Below are 15,848 nucleotides of genomic sequence, written 5' to 3'. Positions count from 1 at the left end.
CAATGAAATCCCCAGCGAGGAGCCAGAGTCGGGGCTGGAAATGGGAGTTGGCGAAGGGGATGCGGCGTCAGGGGCGGGACGGAACCGAGGGCCCGGCCCAGGGGCGGGGCCTGGGCGAGGGGTGGGGCTTGGGGTGGGCCGGGCCTCGGGCCTCAGGAGAGGCTGCACCTAAGCACCCCAGGACCGACAGCTCAGGTGAGCCGACCGACCGCTGTCTTTTCCCAGGGCGTTATAGGCAGTGAGAAGAGTGGGGAGGGGACAGAGGCACAGTGCGCCCCAGCAGCTGAGAACTTCTCTCCCAACTTGGGTAGGCACTGAGGTTTCCCAGGGAGACCCCTGACATCCGGGCCCCTGAGCCCTTCCATTTTAGAGCTGCGTGTCTTGGGGTCCTCTGCGGGGCTCAGGGACCTGCGCCCCTGCCTGAAATTGTAGGCAAGGCTTAGAAGTTTGTGCCTGTGATGTGTTGTGAGGTCCCTCGACCCCAAAGCTGTAGAAACCCATGTGGTCCAAATCCTTTGGTCATCAAAGAGGTGCAGGTGCCCAGAGAGGACTATGACTTGTCCAGGGTCACCCAGCTCTGCCTATTCCTTGGCCAGGACTCTCTCCATCGTTGCTTGAGGGGGCCTTGATCCACAGATTCCCTGACTCCAGGCAGGCCCTGGTCCTGGAGCACTCCCTAGTCCTGCCTGACCAGGTGCTCCCACCCTTGCACCTCCCACCCCAGCAGTCCACAGGAGCCTGCACACCCCCCCCCCCTTCAGTCTGATTGCAAAGGAACAAACACATGGCCAGACCAAAACCCAGGTCACACCACGTGGCCCCTCAACTAGGGTTCCCACTGGGGCAGGAGTCCAGACAGGGAGGGCAGCTTATGTGTTACAGGGCTTGGGTACTGGGGAGCCTGTAAGCAAGATGAGGAAGGGGCAGAGGTGTTCATGGTGGGGAGCTTAGGAGGGGGTCCCCAAGAACCCTGGGAGGGGAGGAAGCAGGAGGGAAGAGGGGTCATCCACATCTCCACCCTCCCCAGCCATCAGCCCTCCTCCCCCAGCCCTGCCAGGAACTAGAGGCCAAAGTCTGCCCCAAGGTTAAAAAATTGATTGTTTTGCAGGAAGAGGGCAGGAGTGAACTGTGGAGGGATTGGCAGGGGAGGGCACAGCCCCTCGTCCTCTAGCCTGAGCCGGGGGGGCCATGTCTGGAAGGCTGGACTAAAGCCAGGACTGTGCCCCAACCCTGGGAGTGGGGGAAGCGAGGAACGGTCTGGGCTCAGGCTGCCTGCCAGGGCTGATAAGGGGCCTCTGGGGGCTCCCACAAACGGTTTATCACTGGTGGGGGGCACAGCCTGCAGGGCTCAGGAAGGACACGAGCATGGAGCGGCTTTGGGGTGTACTCCAGAGAGTGGTAAGATCGAGTGGGATTGGGAGACCCTTAGGCCTTCTCTCCAGATTCTCAGCTCCCCCACAGACCCCAAGGCTGGCCCCTTCCCTTCCCACTTCCAACTCTCCCCTCCAGCCCACCTCTCAGGACCCTCTCTCCTGCCTAGTTTCATGGCACCCCAAAGTCCCTGACCCTATTATCGCTAGATTCCTCCCCATTCCCCAGGCCTCTTTCCCCAATCTCACAGCCATTGAACCCCCCACAGCAAAGGTGGTCCCCACGACCCTCCCAGACCATCTACAAGCTTGTGGAGGGCACCCAGCAGGGGCGCCTGGAGGAGGAGGAGGAATACGGGGAGGAGGGGGCTGAGCCGCCGCCCCACTTCTGCCCCATGGAGCTGAGGGGCCCCGAGCCCCTGGGCTCTCGACCAGCTCGGCAAAGCCTTGGGCTCTGGGCAGCAGGACGAAGAGCCGCCCCCTACCTGGTCCTGACCGCCCTGCTGATCTTCACCGGGGGTAAGATTCAGGCCCACTCCCAGTGGAGGGTCTGGGCTGGGGGAACATCTGGGGTCCAGAGAAGAGCACAAGGAGAATCTCCACCTTGCCACCCATCAGCCTTCCTCCTGGGCTATGTGACCTTCCGAGGGTCCTGCCAGGCGTGCGGGGACGATGTGTTGGTGGTCAGCGAGGATGTCAACTCTGAGCTGGGCCTGGACTCCCACCAGGGCACACTGTACTGGAGCGACCTCCAGGCCATGTTCCTGCGGCTCCTGGGGGAGGGCCGTCTGGAGGACACCATCAGGTAAGGATCAGCCTGCCCCCTTCCTGGCCCTCAAAACCCATCATCCACTCAGACCGGCTTCCCTTCCTCCTCTCCTGGGACCTGGCGTTGGGGTCCCCCTTCTGAGTCCTTCCACCTGCCTCCTGTCCTATGCTCTGGGAGGGATGGCAGGCATTTGGAGCTGAGAAGAGGGAGGGCAGTTCCAGATATGAGAGTGCAGGGGACACATTTGGGAGTTGAGGAAACTGACTAAATGAGCACAGAGGTGTCCAGCATCCAGATACGAGGTAGGACAGACCCAGGAAAGTCTTGAATACAACATCAAGGAGCTTGGATTTTGACCTATGGCAGCGGGGAGCTCGGGGCGGGGTGGGGGTGGGGGATCTGAGAAGGGGCCATTTTAGGGAATCAGAAAAAGAAGCAAATGTGTTTGTGACCCAGGCCATCCCTCATCTCCATTACGGGGGATGCTGGCCCCAGCACAAGAAGGCCAGTGTTTCTTTTGTTCTGCTGAGGTCACCTTTGACTACTGCTACCCAGATAGGTCCGGAGAAGAGGTGAGGAATTGGTTTTTTTCAGTGCATTCTCTTTGATTTCCCTACTTAGAAAATCATAGGTAGAAATCTATAGATAGAAAATCTATAGGTAGAAACACATAGGTTCTTTTCCAGTGTTTTTACCTCTTATGTCTTTTTCATTTTGTGTTGCATTGAAAAGGACATGAATTTAGATAATAATGACAATAGATTTCCTTGCCTCGTTCCTAACTTTCATAGGAATGTTTTCATAACATTTTGTCATTGAGTATGACTTTGCTGCAGATTCTGGATGGCTTTTAAAAAAGAGAATTCAGGAAGTTTCCTTCTATTTCTAGCTTACTGAGACTTTTTTTTGAATGATCACAAAAGGAGGAACAGGAATCAAAATTTTTTTCAAATATTTTTCAGGAATGTATTGAGATGATCACATGATTCTTCTTTAGTGTTTGCATAGTCATTTATATTAATAGAGTTTCTTGTCTTCATGAGATCAATATAAACTTGATCAAGATGTTGATACACTACTGGATCCATTTTGCTAGACCTTAAATCTGTGGTAGCAACAACGTGCAGGGCTTTTTTTTTTTTTTTTTTTTTTCTTGAACAGTACTTGGTAGTCTGGGTGCAGGCTGAGCAGGTGGACAGTTTGATAGGTCTCGGGGTGGGGTGTGGATGCCATCCAAGGGCAGGGAGCCAGGAGGGAAGCCATGAGAGGGGAGCAGGCAGTGAGGTGATGTAAGCTCTAGGCTGGATAAGGGGAAGGGAGGCCAGAGAGGAGCTGATAGACCTGGAGACACTGGACAGTCTGCAATGTTTGATGGGGTTGAAGAACAGGTATACTGAGGCTAAGGGAATAAGGTGGAACCTGAAAAGCTCTAGTCAAGGAGTGGGATTCTGGATTCAGATTTATCTGATAAACTGTGTCCTAGTTAGCTTGAAGTCTCCGGCATCTACTACTGTGCCTGGCATTTAGTAGGTGGTCAGTAAATTGGATCCATATTCCAAAGATGGAGTTCTGGGTAATGATAAGATCCAGGATGTGGCCAGGAAAGTAGGTGGCCAGATGCCAAAGTCCTCAATGAAAGAAGATAACAGCAGGGATGAACGACAGAGGGGGGGGTGCTGCTGGGTGGCACTGGCTTCAAAGGAAGAGAGTTTCACCTGTAGAGAAATGGTCTGAAATGTGAACTGGGGAGCCAGGCATGTGTTTGGGTGGTATGAGAGCCTGAGCTGCCTTCTTCAAGTGCCTGAAGGAGACCTGGCTTCCCAAGGGACAGCCAGGTTTCTGCCAACACAAAAGATAGGAGGGTGTTCGGTGATGGTGCTGAGGAGGGAGGAGTCTGTTTGCCACAGAAAGAGCACAGGTGGCGGAGTTCCCAATTGTGGCGCAGCAGACACGCATCTGACTAGTATCCCTGAGAATGCAGGTTCGATCCCTGGCCTTGCTCAGTGGGTTAAGGATCTGGCATTGCCATCAGCTGTGGTGTAGGTTGTAGACGTGGCTCGGATCTGGTGTTGCTGTAGCTGTGGCATAGGCTGGCAGCTGTAGTTCCGATGCAACCCATAGCCTGGCAACATCCATATGCCGAGGGTGCAGCCCTAAAAAGAGAAAGAAAGGAAGGAAGGAAGGAAGCACAAGTGGAGCCTGTTGACAGAGAGGCCATGCAACTGGTGGGGTGGGGATGGGGGTGGGGATGGGCCTGGCCAAGGTGAGATGGAAGATCAGGGAGAGTTCAGATGACCACGGGCTGGCCAGTTAAGTGGTGACTATGAAGGAAGACAAGGCAAGGTCTCCGAGACGAGAGACCCCAGATTCCACCAGGAACTTTGGTGGAAGGTGTCTCCAGGAGGCCCAGCTGGAGGTCAAGAGAGATGGAGGGCCCCTCACCTCTGCCTGCATAGCCCTTTGGAAGAAAAGTGTTTTCATGCCTGAGGCAAAGCACAGGCCAGTGTGTGTACGTATAGAGGCAACAGCAGACGGGTGATTTGGCCTGACCCGGGGAAGAACCTAAGGAGTGGTGCGTAGGCCCCCGGCTATCAGAAGCGGAGGGTTAGGCAGAAGGAGGGCCTGGAGACCCTGGCACAGCCCTGATAGTGATGGGATGGCTGGTGATGGCAGGAGAGACCCCACACTTCTGGCTTCCTTCCCCACTCGCACCTCTCTCTGCTCAGGCAAACCAGCCATCGGGAAAGGGTGGCCGGCTCGGCTGGGATGGCAGCCCTGGCTCAGGACATCCGCGCTGCGCTCTTGCGAGAGAAGCTGGACCACGTGTGGATGGACACGCACTACGTGGGGCTGCAGTTCCCAGACCCGTGAGTGCGAGGGGCGGGGGCCTGGGACGGCGCGGGGAAGAGTGAGCCTGGTGGTGGGGCGTTCACCACCCTTGCTCTTCAGGGCTCATCCCAACACCCTGCACTGGGTTGATGCCGCCACCGGGAGGCCTGGGGAGCAGCTGCCCCTGGAGGACCCCGACGTCTACTGCCCCTACAGCGCCACGGGCAACGCCACGGTGAGCGCCCCCTGCCCCGCCCCCAGGACGAGGCAGGGTGCCTTTTCCCGAGGCGGAGGAGGGACGAGGGGAGCGCGCCTCACCATCCACCCATCCTCCCCATCCACCCATCCTCCCCACCCAGGGAGAGCTGGTGTACGCCCACTACGGGCGGCCAGAGGACCTGCAGGACCTGCGGGCCCGGGGCGTGGAGCCGGCGGGACGCCTCCTGCTGGTGCGCTTGGGGCTGATCAGCTTCGCCCAGAAGGTGAGGGCCCCTGTCTGGGGGTGGGGAGCCCGAGAAACGGATGGCGGCAAATGGGAAGCGTCTACTAGGAACCTGCCAGGGGGAGAAAAGAAAGAACCAAATGGGTCGTAAGACACTGTTGTCAGGGAACAAAATCAGGAGGTTGGAGCTTCCCGCTATGGTGCAATAGGTTAAGAATCCGACTGCAGCAGCTCAGGTCGCTGTAGAGCCACGGGTTCAATCCCTGCCAGGTGCAGTGGGTTAAAGGATCTGGCTGTGGAGCAGCTGCAGGGTGGGTTGCACCTGCAGCTCAAATTCAGTCCCTGGCCCTGGGGAACTTCCAGGTGCCGAGGGTGTGGCCATTGAAAAACCCCAGGAGGCTGGGGTGGCGAACAGAAACATGAAGGAATATGGGGTGCAGTGATGTTTGGGGGCCGGGGCATGGCGGAAAGGCAGAAGGTGAGGTCCAGGTGGTGCCCATAGCCTTTCTGTGGATCCACGATGCAGACGGAGGCCGAGCCATTCCGCTTTTACCTCCTCCTCCTGCCTTTATAAATCCATTTTCTCTGGGAGACGGAGTCCTTTAGCCACCTCCTTTGCCCAGGTGGCCAGTGCCCAGGACTTTGGGGCCCAAGGAGTGCTCATATACCCAGACCCAGCGGACTTCTCCCAGGACCCACACAAGCTCAGCCTCTCCAGCCACCGGGCTGTGTATGGACATGTGAGTCTGGGGGGAGCCGGTAGTGCCTTCCTGGGGTCCCAGGGCCGCACTTCCTTGCCTAGGATGAGGCTGCTATGCTATTCTTGGAAACCCAGCTCACGGTTTCATTGTGGGCACCCCTCTCCCCGCAGGTGCACCTGGGAACAGGGGACCCCTACACACCTGGCTTCCCTTCCTTCAATCAAACCCAGTTCCCTCCAGTCCAATCCTCGGGCCTCCCGAGCATCCCGGCCCAGCCCATCAGTGCGGACATTGCCTCTCTCCTACTGAAGTGAGGGACATGGGGTGACAGGAGGGGAGAAGGCAGGGGCAGGGAGGCTGCAGCCAGCCCATAGGTGCTTTTGGGTGAACTAGAACCAAGTGACTCCTCTGGGTGGGCACAGCCTCTTGCCAGGGCCCACTGTTTGGTGAGTGAACCTCCAGCGGGATATCGCACCCACTCTGCTCAGCACCTTGAACAAGATGCAACCTGCACAACTGTCCAAGGCAGTCCTGGCTGCACTGGCCCTGCAGGCAGGGTACAGATACAGAGAGCTGGAGCCAGAGGGTGGGAGGGAGAGAAAGAGTGAGGAGGGGGCTTTGGGCTCTTCTGTAGCCTGAGCCTCTCTGCCACTTCCAACCCTTTCTGCCCCACCCATCTCCAGGAAGTTTGAAGGCCCTGTGGCCCCCAAGGAGTGGCAGGGCTACCTCCCAGTCTCCCCTTATCGCCTGGGCCCTGGGCCAGGCCTGCACCTTGGGGTCAACAACCACAGGACCTCCACCCCCATCAGCAACATCTTTGGCTGCATCGAGGGCCGCTCAGAGCCAGGTGTGCTTGCTTGCCTAAGGTCACCCACACCCTTGCAGGAGGGGCCCTGGAATTAACAGGGAGGGAGGCTGGCAAGTTGGGCTGGGTTGGTACTGAGGTGGGTAGCAGTGAGGGGACCTCATGGTCAAAGCTGTCCAGAGATGGAATGGGCAGTTCTGTACAGTAGTGAGTTCCCTAGCACCAGAGGTAAGCAAGCATAAGTTGGTGATGTTATAGCATGAAAAGGAGCTCAGATTAGATAGGTGAGCCTTTCAAGCATAATTTGACATGGATAACAGTGGGGAATCAAAGTGGGTTCTGGAGCCCAAGAGTGTGGCACTATAAATAGCGCTGAAGGAGAGGCAGAGGAGGCCTGTGATGAAACTCAGATGGGGATGCTGGTGGTGGGCGCATGAGTGCATTAGAGAGGGATTTAAAAGGGGAAAACCTGCGATCCCACCCTAGTGCCGTGAGTTAAGAATCAGATGGCAGCGGCTCAGGTCACTGAGTAGGTGGTACGTGCCGGTTTAATCCCCTGCCTGGCACAGTGGGGATCTGGCCTTGTCACAGCTGTGGTGGAGGTCACAGCTGTGGCTCAGATTCAGTCCCTGGCCTGGGAACTTCCGTATGCCTCACCACAGCCTGCCTAAGTCAGTCAATCAATCAGTCCTGTCAGGACCTGGTCAACTGCAGGACGCGCTGATCAGGGAGGTTATGGAGTCCCGAATGAGCCCAGGCACTGCGGTGAAGAAGCCGCCCATCCAGGAAGGGCCCTGGGGAGGAGAGGCACTTTCTTTAGGGACAGCAGGGATTGCAGGGCTGGGGCTGCAGAGGTGTGAGGGTCCTGGAGAAATGGACCCTCCCAGGATTGAGGGAGAAGCCTCTGGGTTCTGCCCATGTACGAGCTGGACCCCCAACATCCCCTCACCCAGACCACTACGTTGTCATCGGGGCCCAGAGGGATGCGTGGGGCCCGGGGGCAGCCAAGTCCGCCGTGGGGACTGCCATACTGCTGGAGCTGGTGCGCACCTTCTCCTCCATGGTGAGCAATGGTAAGGTCAGGGCCTGGGCCGGGCAGCCGGGGCTGTGGCCTGAGCCAGCTCAGGACGAGGCAGAGGGGCAGTTAGGAGCACAGGCTGGAGGGTGACCACCAAGACCATCAGGGGCTCAAAACCTGGGCCCTCCCCGTCCTGGCTGCAGGGCCCTGGGCAAGTCACTTTGCCTCCGTTTCTTCATCTGAAACTGGAGTTCCTGCTGTGGCACAGTGGGTTAAGCATCCGGCATTGCCACAGCTGTGGCTTGGATGGCTTGGATTTGATCCCTGGCCAGGGAACTTCCATATGTTGTGGGTGTGCCCCCCCCCCAAAAAAAAGAAAGAAAATACTAATAGTCCATGTCTGAGTGAAGATTAAACAGGATATTCCTTATTGCTTTGTAAGCATCCCCATCACTGATAACACCTGAGTCAGGGCAGACCAGGGGAGATGGGATGGGATGAGGGCTTGATGGGAGGGAAGAGAGACCCCAGGGGACCAGGACAGAGGGAGACAAAGAAAAGGGTCTTTCCTTGGCCCCCAGCCAAGCCCCTCCTCCCTCCCTCCCTCCCCCTGCTGCCCCCCAGGCTTCCGGCCCCGCAGAAGTCTTCTCTTCATCAGCTGGGATGGTGGTGACTTTGGGAGTGTGGGCTCCATGGAGTGGCTAGAGGTAACCTGGGGGCCTGGGCAGATAGTCAGGAGGTGGGGAGAAGTGGGGGAATTTCATTCTTGACACCCTTCACCCACAGGGCTACCTCAGCGTGCTGCACCTCAAAGCTGTAGTCTATGTGAGCCTGGACAACGCAGTACTGGGTGAGCTGGAGCACTGCCACCATTTGGGCCCCCTCAGGTGCACCCTGCCTTCCGGGCCAAGCCTTGAGCCTGGTGTCCCTCTCCACAGGGGATGATAAGTTCCATGCCAAGACCAGCCCCCTTCTGATCAGCCTCATCGAGAACGTCCTGAAGCAGGCAAGAGTCTGGCCAGGACCAGGGGCTAAAGGGAAGCTGGTGGCTGCCAGAGCCTGACCACTGCCCCCACCCTGCCTCCAGGTGGACTCTCCCAACCGCAGTGGGCAGACCATTTACCAGCAGGTGGTCTTCAGCAATCACAGCTGGGAAGCTGAGGTGTAAGCTGGGCAGGAGGGGAGGGAAGAGAGCTGGGCAGCTTAGGGGGAGCCTGAACCCACACTGCACTCCAACCTGCCCATCCCCAGGATCTGGCCGCTGCCCATGGAGAGCAGTGCCTATTCCTTCACAGCCTTTGCCGGGGTCCCTGCGGTGGAGTTCTCCTTCGTGGAGGTGAGACTCCTGGGCCCTGCCCCAGAGCAGCAGTCCCTGGGCCCCTCCGCCCGGAGCCTGCGCGCAAGAGCCCGCCCTGTCCCTTGCAGGATGGCCTGGTGTACCCATTCCTGCACACCAAGGACGACACCTATGAGAACCTGCACAGGGTACTGCGGGGCCGCCTGCCCGCCGTGGCCCTGGCTGTGGCCCAGCTCGCCGGGCAGCTTCTCATCCGGCTCAGCCACGATCGCCTGCTGCCCCTCGACTTCGGCCGCTACGGGGACGTGGTCCTGAAGCACATCGGCAGCCTCAACGAGTTCTCTGGGGACCTCAAGGTTGAAGATGTCAACAGGCCAGGCTTCTGGTGGGGGGGCCTGCCGGGGTGCGGGGGGGCGCGCTATATCCCCTCAAAGTGCTGCCCGGGCCAGGGGATTGTCCCCTTTCCCCCTTGGTCTAGGTCCCATCTGGCAACCTGGCCCTTTTACTCTTGAGCCAGTCACTGCGTCCCTAGGACCCAGCTGGTACCTGCCCAACCGCACAGATCTCTCTCCCTTCCTTCTGCCCCCAGCATCCTGTCTCCCTATACCCCCCCCCCGACTCCTGCCAGGCCCCGGGTCCCAGCCCCGTCCCCCAGCACCCAGACCCTCACCCTAGGCCGGGGTCTTGGCTCTTGCCGCCGGCCCCAGCCCGCGCCTCCGCCCTCAGGCCCGCGGGCTGACCCTCCAGTGGGTGTACTCGGCGCGGGGGGACTACATCCGGGCGGCCGAGAAGCTGCGGAAGGAGATCTACAGCTCGGAGGAGAGCGACGAGCGGCTGACGCGCATGTACAACGTGCGCATCATGCGGGTGAGGCCCCGCCCACCGGGTCGCCTAGTCCCCGCCTCCCCGCCCTTTCCAGCTGCCTGAGGCCCCTCTTCCCCGCCCTGCCCTGCCCTGCCGTGCCCTGCGAGCCCGTGCCCTCCTCTCCCCTGGCTCCACTATCACTTGTCCCTGGCCTCTGGGCACTCCCAGTCCTAGATGCACTGTGCTTTGCGGACTGACCTGCCAGGCTGGAGCGACCACTGAGGTAAGCCCACAAGGTGATGAGGTAGGGAGGGCCAGTGCCTCTGCCACAGGGGCCACCTTGGCAGAACTGGGACAACGCCCCCTCCCTCCCAGTTCTCCACCCCTCTGGAGAGAAAAGTATGTCCACAGTAGTGCATGAGACTAAGAAACACAGGATTATGGCTCAGGAGGTACAGAAGGCTTAAGAAATTCAGCATATAGCGAGCTCTCTTCCTCCTGGTGAGATGGATGAAATCCAGAAAGGCTACCTGGAAGAGATGTCATGTGAAACTTTTAGAAGATGATCATTATTTTTTAATTTTTTTTTAAAATTTCACTGTTGAGTTGTATGAGGGTTTTTGTTTTGTTTTTTGTTTTTCCTGTCTTTTTAGGGCAGCCCCCATGGCACATGGAAGTTCCCAGGCTAGGGGTCGAATCTGAGCTATAGCTACCACAGCTCACAACAACTTAGACGTGTTCCTTAGACGAATCCTTAAGGCATGAGGGAGGCCAGGAATCGAACCCGCATCCTCTTGGATACTAGTCGGATTTCCCCTGACCTGCAAGAGGAACTCCACACGATTATTATTATTCCCTTGCCAATCCCTCCTGCTTAGCTTCGAATACTTGGCAACATGCATCGCATCTCCAGCTCCAACCCCTCCTCTTCCTTCCATTTCCTCACCCCAAGAACTCAACCCTGCAACCCTTCCATCTCTGGAAGTGGGTAGGGACTGTGGGCAGGGGGAAAAGTCTATAGAGCAAATGATAAGCAGGGCCATCCCTGGCGAGTGTGGGGCGAGCAGGGACTCCACACTGCACACACGTGTAGTTTGGGATGCCATGTCTGGCCCTTGCAAGGTCTTACTCTTTCTCCCCCTTCCTTTTTCCTGTGTGTCCCTGCCTATTTCCCTGGCATCACTCATATTTTGTGTTCACAAACCCACCTGTCTTGCTCTTTCATCCTGGCTCAGGCGTGGGTCATTCTCATTCACAAATCTTGCTTTAACCCCTGCTGTGCCAAACTCCAGAGACACAAAAAGGCACCCATTCACCCTACCCCTGTTGCCATGTGCCCATAGGGGATAAAGGGCATCTTTCTGTGAAAGACATGATTCAGACTCAGGGCTAGAGAGTAAAAGATGCAAACTTTCAGAGTCTGAAACACAGGGCTGGGCCACACCCAGGGAGCTTTGTGGTTCTAGACCAGGGGTTGGTAAACTATGGCCAGCAGGCCAAATTTGGCCTGCCACCTGTTTTTGTCAATAAAGTTTTATTATAACACAGCCCCGCTCATTGTTTTTTTGTTTTTTTTTATTGTGTGTGGCTGCTCTAGTGCTACAGCAGCAAAGCTGAGCGGTTGCAACAGAAACAGTGTGGCCTTCAAAGCCTAAAATAGTTACTCTCTGGCTTTTTGCAAAAAACTGTTTGCTGACCCCTGCTTTAGACAATGATGTGGGTCTTGAAGAATGGGCGGAACATGGGTTGATGCAAAGAGGATGCTCCAAGGTGGAGAGACCAAGAATAAGCAGTGTTAATGAAACAGGACTGGCTTTCCTCGGGAGCCAGATGTGGACCAGGAGAGCCAGAAAAGAAGAGAGGAGGGGAGTGGGGTAGGGATAACTATAGGGAGCCTTGAATGCCCGGATAAAAAGTTTAGGTTTTTAGGGTCTGGGCATCAAGGAAATTAGAAAGGTTTTTTTGTTTCGTTTTGTTTCCTTTTTGTCTTTTTAGGGCTGCACCCAGGACATATGGAAGTTCCCAGGCTAGGGGTCGAATTGGAGCTGTAGCTGCCAGCCTGCATCACAGCCACAGCATTGTAGGATCTGAGCTGCATGTGTGACCTACACCACAGCTCATGGCAATGCTGGATCCTTAACCCACTGAGCAAGGCCAGGGATCAAACCCGCGTCCTCATGGATACTAGTTGGGTTTGTTAACCACTGAGCCACGATGGGAACTCAGGAAGGTTTTTGAGCAGGGAGGTGATGTGGGCAAAGTGGAGTTTTAAGAAGGACTTGGCCAGAAATGTAAATGGCCTGAAGAGGGAATGAAGTTAGGGATGGCCGAGCTCTGGGTGAGAGCGGCAAATGCCATCTGTAGGTTGAGGGGACAGGACTGCTGTGACACATTTGGAAGGAAAAACGAACAGACTGGGTGTCGAGGGAAGACAAGGAGAATAATAATAGTAGCTGCCACGTATCAAGGGCTACCATGTTCTAGGGCTTTTCTTCACTTCCTCCCATAGGACTCCTTCAACTCCTGTAAGTTTGCTAGTATTATACACAGAAGTAGGCCCAGAGAGGCTAAGTGACTTATCCAAAATCAGATAGTAAGTGGTGAAGCCAAAATTAGAAACCACACAGTCCGACCCCAAAGAAAAACTGGAGTGTGATCCTGTGTTCACCCCACTCTTGTCATCTTTGAGGCTGAGAGCCTGACACCTGGGTATATACCATGGAGCTCATGAGGGTCATGTGTATGAGGCCCCTTACCCCAGTGGGAAGGTCCAGCAGACTGGGGGACAGGATTCCAGTGGATGATTTTTCAGCTTTGCAACTGTCTCCACCAGCTCCCCGTTGAAACCAGGGCTCCTCTTTTTTTTTTTTTTTTTTTAATTATTTTATGGCTGCACCTGTGGAATATGAAAGTTCCCCGGGCCAGGGAATCTGAGCCACAGCTGTGACCTTCACCGCAGCTTTGGCAAAGTCAGATCCTTTAACCAACTGCACTGGGCTGGGGATCGCAACCACACCACGGTAGGAGACCTTAAGAAAATACCAGTGTGGAGTTCCCGTCGTGGCGCAGTGGTTAACAAATCCGACTAGGAACCATGAGGTTGCAGGTTCGGTCCCTGCCCTTGCTCAGTGGGTTAAGGATCCGGCATTGCCGTGAGCTGTGGTGTAGGTTGCAGACGCGGCTCGAATCTGGTGTTGCTGTGGCTCTGGCGTAGGCCGGTGGCTACAGCTCCGATTCAACCCCTAGCCTGGGAACCTCCATATGCCGCGAGAGCGGCCCTAGAAATAGCAAAAAGACAAAAAAAAACCCAAAAAAAACAGTATGTGAGACCACTCTTAGAGATCTTGATTGTGCTGGGGCAGCACCCACGCAACAGTAAATTAAAAAGCTTCCCCAAGTGATTCTAATGTGCAGCCAGGGTTGAAAACCATTGGCTTGTAGGTAATAGGAAGAGCAGAAGGTAGAGGGAAAAACCTTGGGCCTGCCCGCAGGTGTTGGGAGCAGAAGGAACAAGAGAGGTTGGCAGAAAGGTGGAAGAACTGGGCCAGGATCGTGCCCATCTCAAGAAAGATGAACAGCATCAGTCCAGAGGGTGAGAACCTAGAGTCAGACACTTCATTCGGACTGGCTTCTCCCCTTGTCCTTTGGCTCTGGGCTGAGGACATTTAAACAGGCGGGGAGGTGAGGAACAGCGAGAAGATGGGCAGTTCTTTGAAGCTTTGGGCAGGGAAGTGAATGGATAAGGAAGGAAGAGTGGGGGACCTAGATGCAGGCTTGGAGGCTCAAGGAATAGGAAGAAAGGGATCCAACGGAAAACACAGCGGAGGATGCATCCTACCTGGCTACTGGTGACGTCACGTAATGGCACTTTCTCATTGGGTAGGTAAAAGGAGGGTGGGACTTAAGAAGCTGCTCAGCACTGTTTAAGCGAGTGAGCGGGCCCCAAACTTGGTTTGGGATTGGCGTTTCAGATCTTCGCTTTACGGCAGAATCCTGACTCCCACCTGACCTCTCGGCGCAGGTGGAGTTCTACTTCCTGTCCCAGTACGTGTCGCCGGCCGACTCCCCGTTCCGCCACATCTTCCTGGGTCACGGAGACCACACGCTGACCGCCTTGCTGGACCACGTGCGGCTGCTACGCTCGGGCGGCCCTGGGGCCCTTGGGGCCACCTCCTCCCACGTGGCACCCGGCTTCCAGGAGAGCCGCTTCCGGCGCCAGCTGGCCCTGCTCACCTGGACGCTGCAGGGGGCAGCCAACGCGCTGAGTGGGGACGTCTGGAATATCGATAACAACTTCTGAGGCCGGTGGAGGGGGGCACGTGCCCCTGACCCCTGCCGAAATCGCCTGCTTTCCACCCTTGAGTGATTTCTGGGTGATGGAGACCCCCTTGTGCACCTCCGGTTGCTGACCGACCGTTTTCTCCTTAGTCGTTAAGGTACCTCCAAGGGACCCAGCAATGATGCCAGAGCAGACACCCACACACCCCAGGCCCTGCAATGTAGGAGGTGGTGAGCAGCGCCTTTCATAATGGGCCATACTGTCAATTAATCAGAGAGCAGCATCCTCTCCCTCACTCATAGCCCCTTCCTCTTCAGGAGTGAGATTCCCCATCCCCCTCGCCACAGCTAGAGACTTCTGGAAGGTTTCCTAGTCCCTGGGACCTGGCCAGGCCTTTTGGTGGGAGAGATCGCTGGGACCATAGCCTTATGGCCGCCAACACGTAGCCTGTGGTAGGAGTGGCTGGGGTTTGGAGCTCAATAAACCACCTCGTGGCATCTGTTGTTTATAAGCACTTGTATGCATCTTCCTCCCCCTCACCTCCCCCAGTGGTTCCCTCCCTTGAGACCTAGGGAAGTGTTGGGTAGAAGAAGCCAGGGACCGTGCAAATGGGAATACTGTCACCACTGGGAAAAGCAATGTTCCTGTTACCTAAGGAAACTGCCTGAGGAAATAAGGGCCCATTTCCAAAGACCACCTCAGGGTGAGGGGCTGGCTCTGTACCTTCTCCTTGGACCAAAGATGGCTACATAATTTGCGAGGGCTGGTACAAAATGAAAACGTGGAGCCTCTTGTTCCAAAAGCGAGAACAGAGCTTTTGTCTGCTTCCACAGCCTCTCAACCTGTCCTGGTGGTTTTTAATTTGTTATTTAATGACCAGATCCCTCAGACAAGGAGGTACTCTGGGCCAGATCCCCATAGGCACTCAGGGTTCTGCCCTGCAACTTGGTACAGACAGAATGTGTCCCCAACCCTGACCCAGACCCAGATCTAGACCCTCCCTATGCCTGCACCCAGGTCTCTGCTGGGGAAGGAAGGTAGCTGCTGTGGATGGGAGGGGGCAGGGAGCTGAGAGGTGAGAACCCATCCAGGAGAGGCAGGATCCCCAGCACATGCTCCATTGTCTCATTGGACTGCACTTTCCAAGTCATGAAATCAAAGGTAGGAGTTCTCAACGTGGCTCAGAGGAAATGAATCCGACTAGGAACCATGAGGTTGCGGGTTCGATCCCTAGCCTCAATCAGTGGGTTAAGGATCTGGCGTGGCTGTGGCATAGGCCAGCCGTGACTCCATATGCCACCGGTGTGGCCCTAAAAAGACAAAAAGACAGGGAAAAAAAAAGAGCTCGAAGGTAAAATCATTAAGAATTTCAAGGCAGGAGTTCCTGCTGTGGCCCAGTGGAAACAATCTGATGTAACCATGAGGTTGCAGGTTTGATCTCTGACTTTGCTCAGTGGTTTAAGCATCCACTGTTGGCCGTGAGCTGTGGTGTAGGTCGCAGAAACAGCTTGGATCCCACATTGCTGTGGCTGTG

General features: G+C 56.2%; 1 protein-coding gene across 1 annotated transcript; it reads left to right on the top strand.

Moving 5' to 3' along the window:
* The first annotated feature begins 145 nt into the window (after nt 1-145).
* Nucleotides 146-14,811, top strand: TFR2 (transferrin receptor 2). Its single transcript, XM_047779714.1, has 19 exons — nt 146-195; nt 1,339-1,398; nt 1,640-1,889; nt 1,989-2,175; nt 4,866-5,006; nt 5,089-5,203; nt 5,328-5,450; nt 6,034-6,150; nt 6,282-6,421; nt 6,795-6,958; nt 7,870-7,989; nt 8,559-8,641; nt 8,721-8,784; nt 8,873-8,940; nt 9,022-9,098; nt 9,186-9,270; nt 9,360-9,587; nt 9,958-10,098; nt 14,057-14,811. The coding sequence occupies exons 2-19, from the start codon at nt 1,366-1,368 to the stop codon at nt 14,333-14,335; spliced, it is 2,415 nt and encodes an 804-aa protein (XP_047635670.1). The 5' UTR covers nt 146-195; nt 1,339-1,365; the 3' UTR covers nt 14,336-14,811.
* Nucleotides 14,812-15,848: the final 1,037 nt, after the last annotated feature.

Source organism: Phacochoerus africanus, chromosome 5, assembly GCF_016906955.1.
Source record: "Phacochoerus africanus isolate WHEZ1 chromosome 5, ROS_Pafr_v1, whole genome shotgun sequence".
NCBI classification, from domain to species: domain Eukaryota; kingdom Metazoa; phylum Chordata; class Mammalia; order Artiodactyla; family Suidae; genus Phacochoerus; species Phacochoerus africanus.
The sequence above is the reverse complement of the archived record's forward strand: the minus strand, read 5'-3'. Positions and strand labels throughout refer to the sequence as shown.

Coding starts and splice junctions, on each gene's coding strand:
- TFR2 (XM_047779714.1), top strand. CDS start 1,366: ATGGAGCGGCTTTGGGGTGTACTCCAGAGAGTG. Junction 6,151..6,281: donor ACCGGGCTGTGTATGGACAT/GTGAGTCTGGGG, acceptor CTCTCCCCGCAG/GTGCACCTGGGAACAGGGGA. Junction 9,271..9,359: donor TGGAGTTCTCCTTCGTGGAG/GTGAGACTCCTG, acceptor TGTCCCTTGCAG/GATGGCCTGGTGTACCCATT.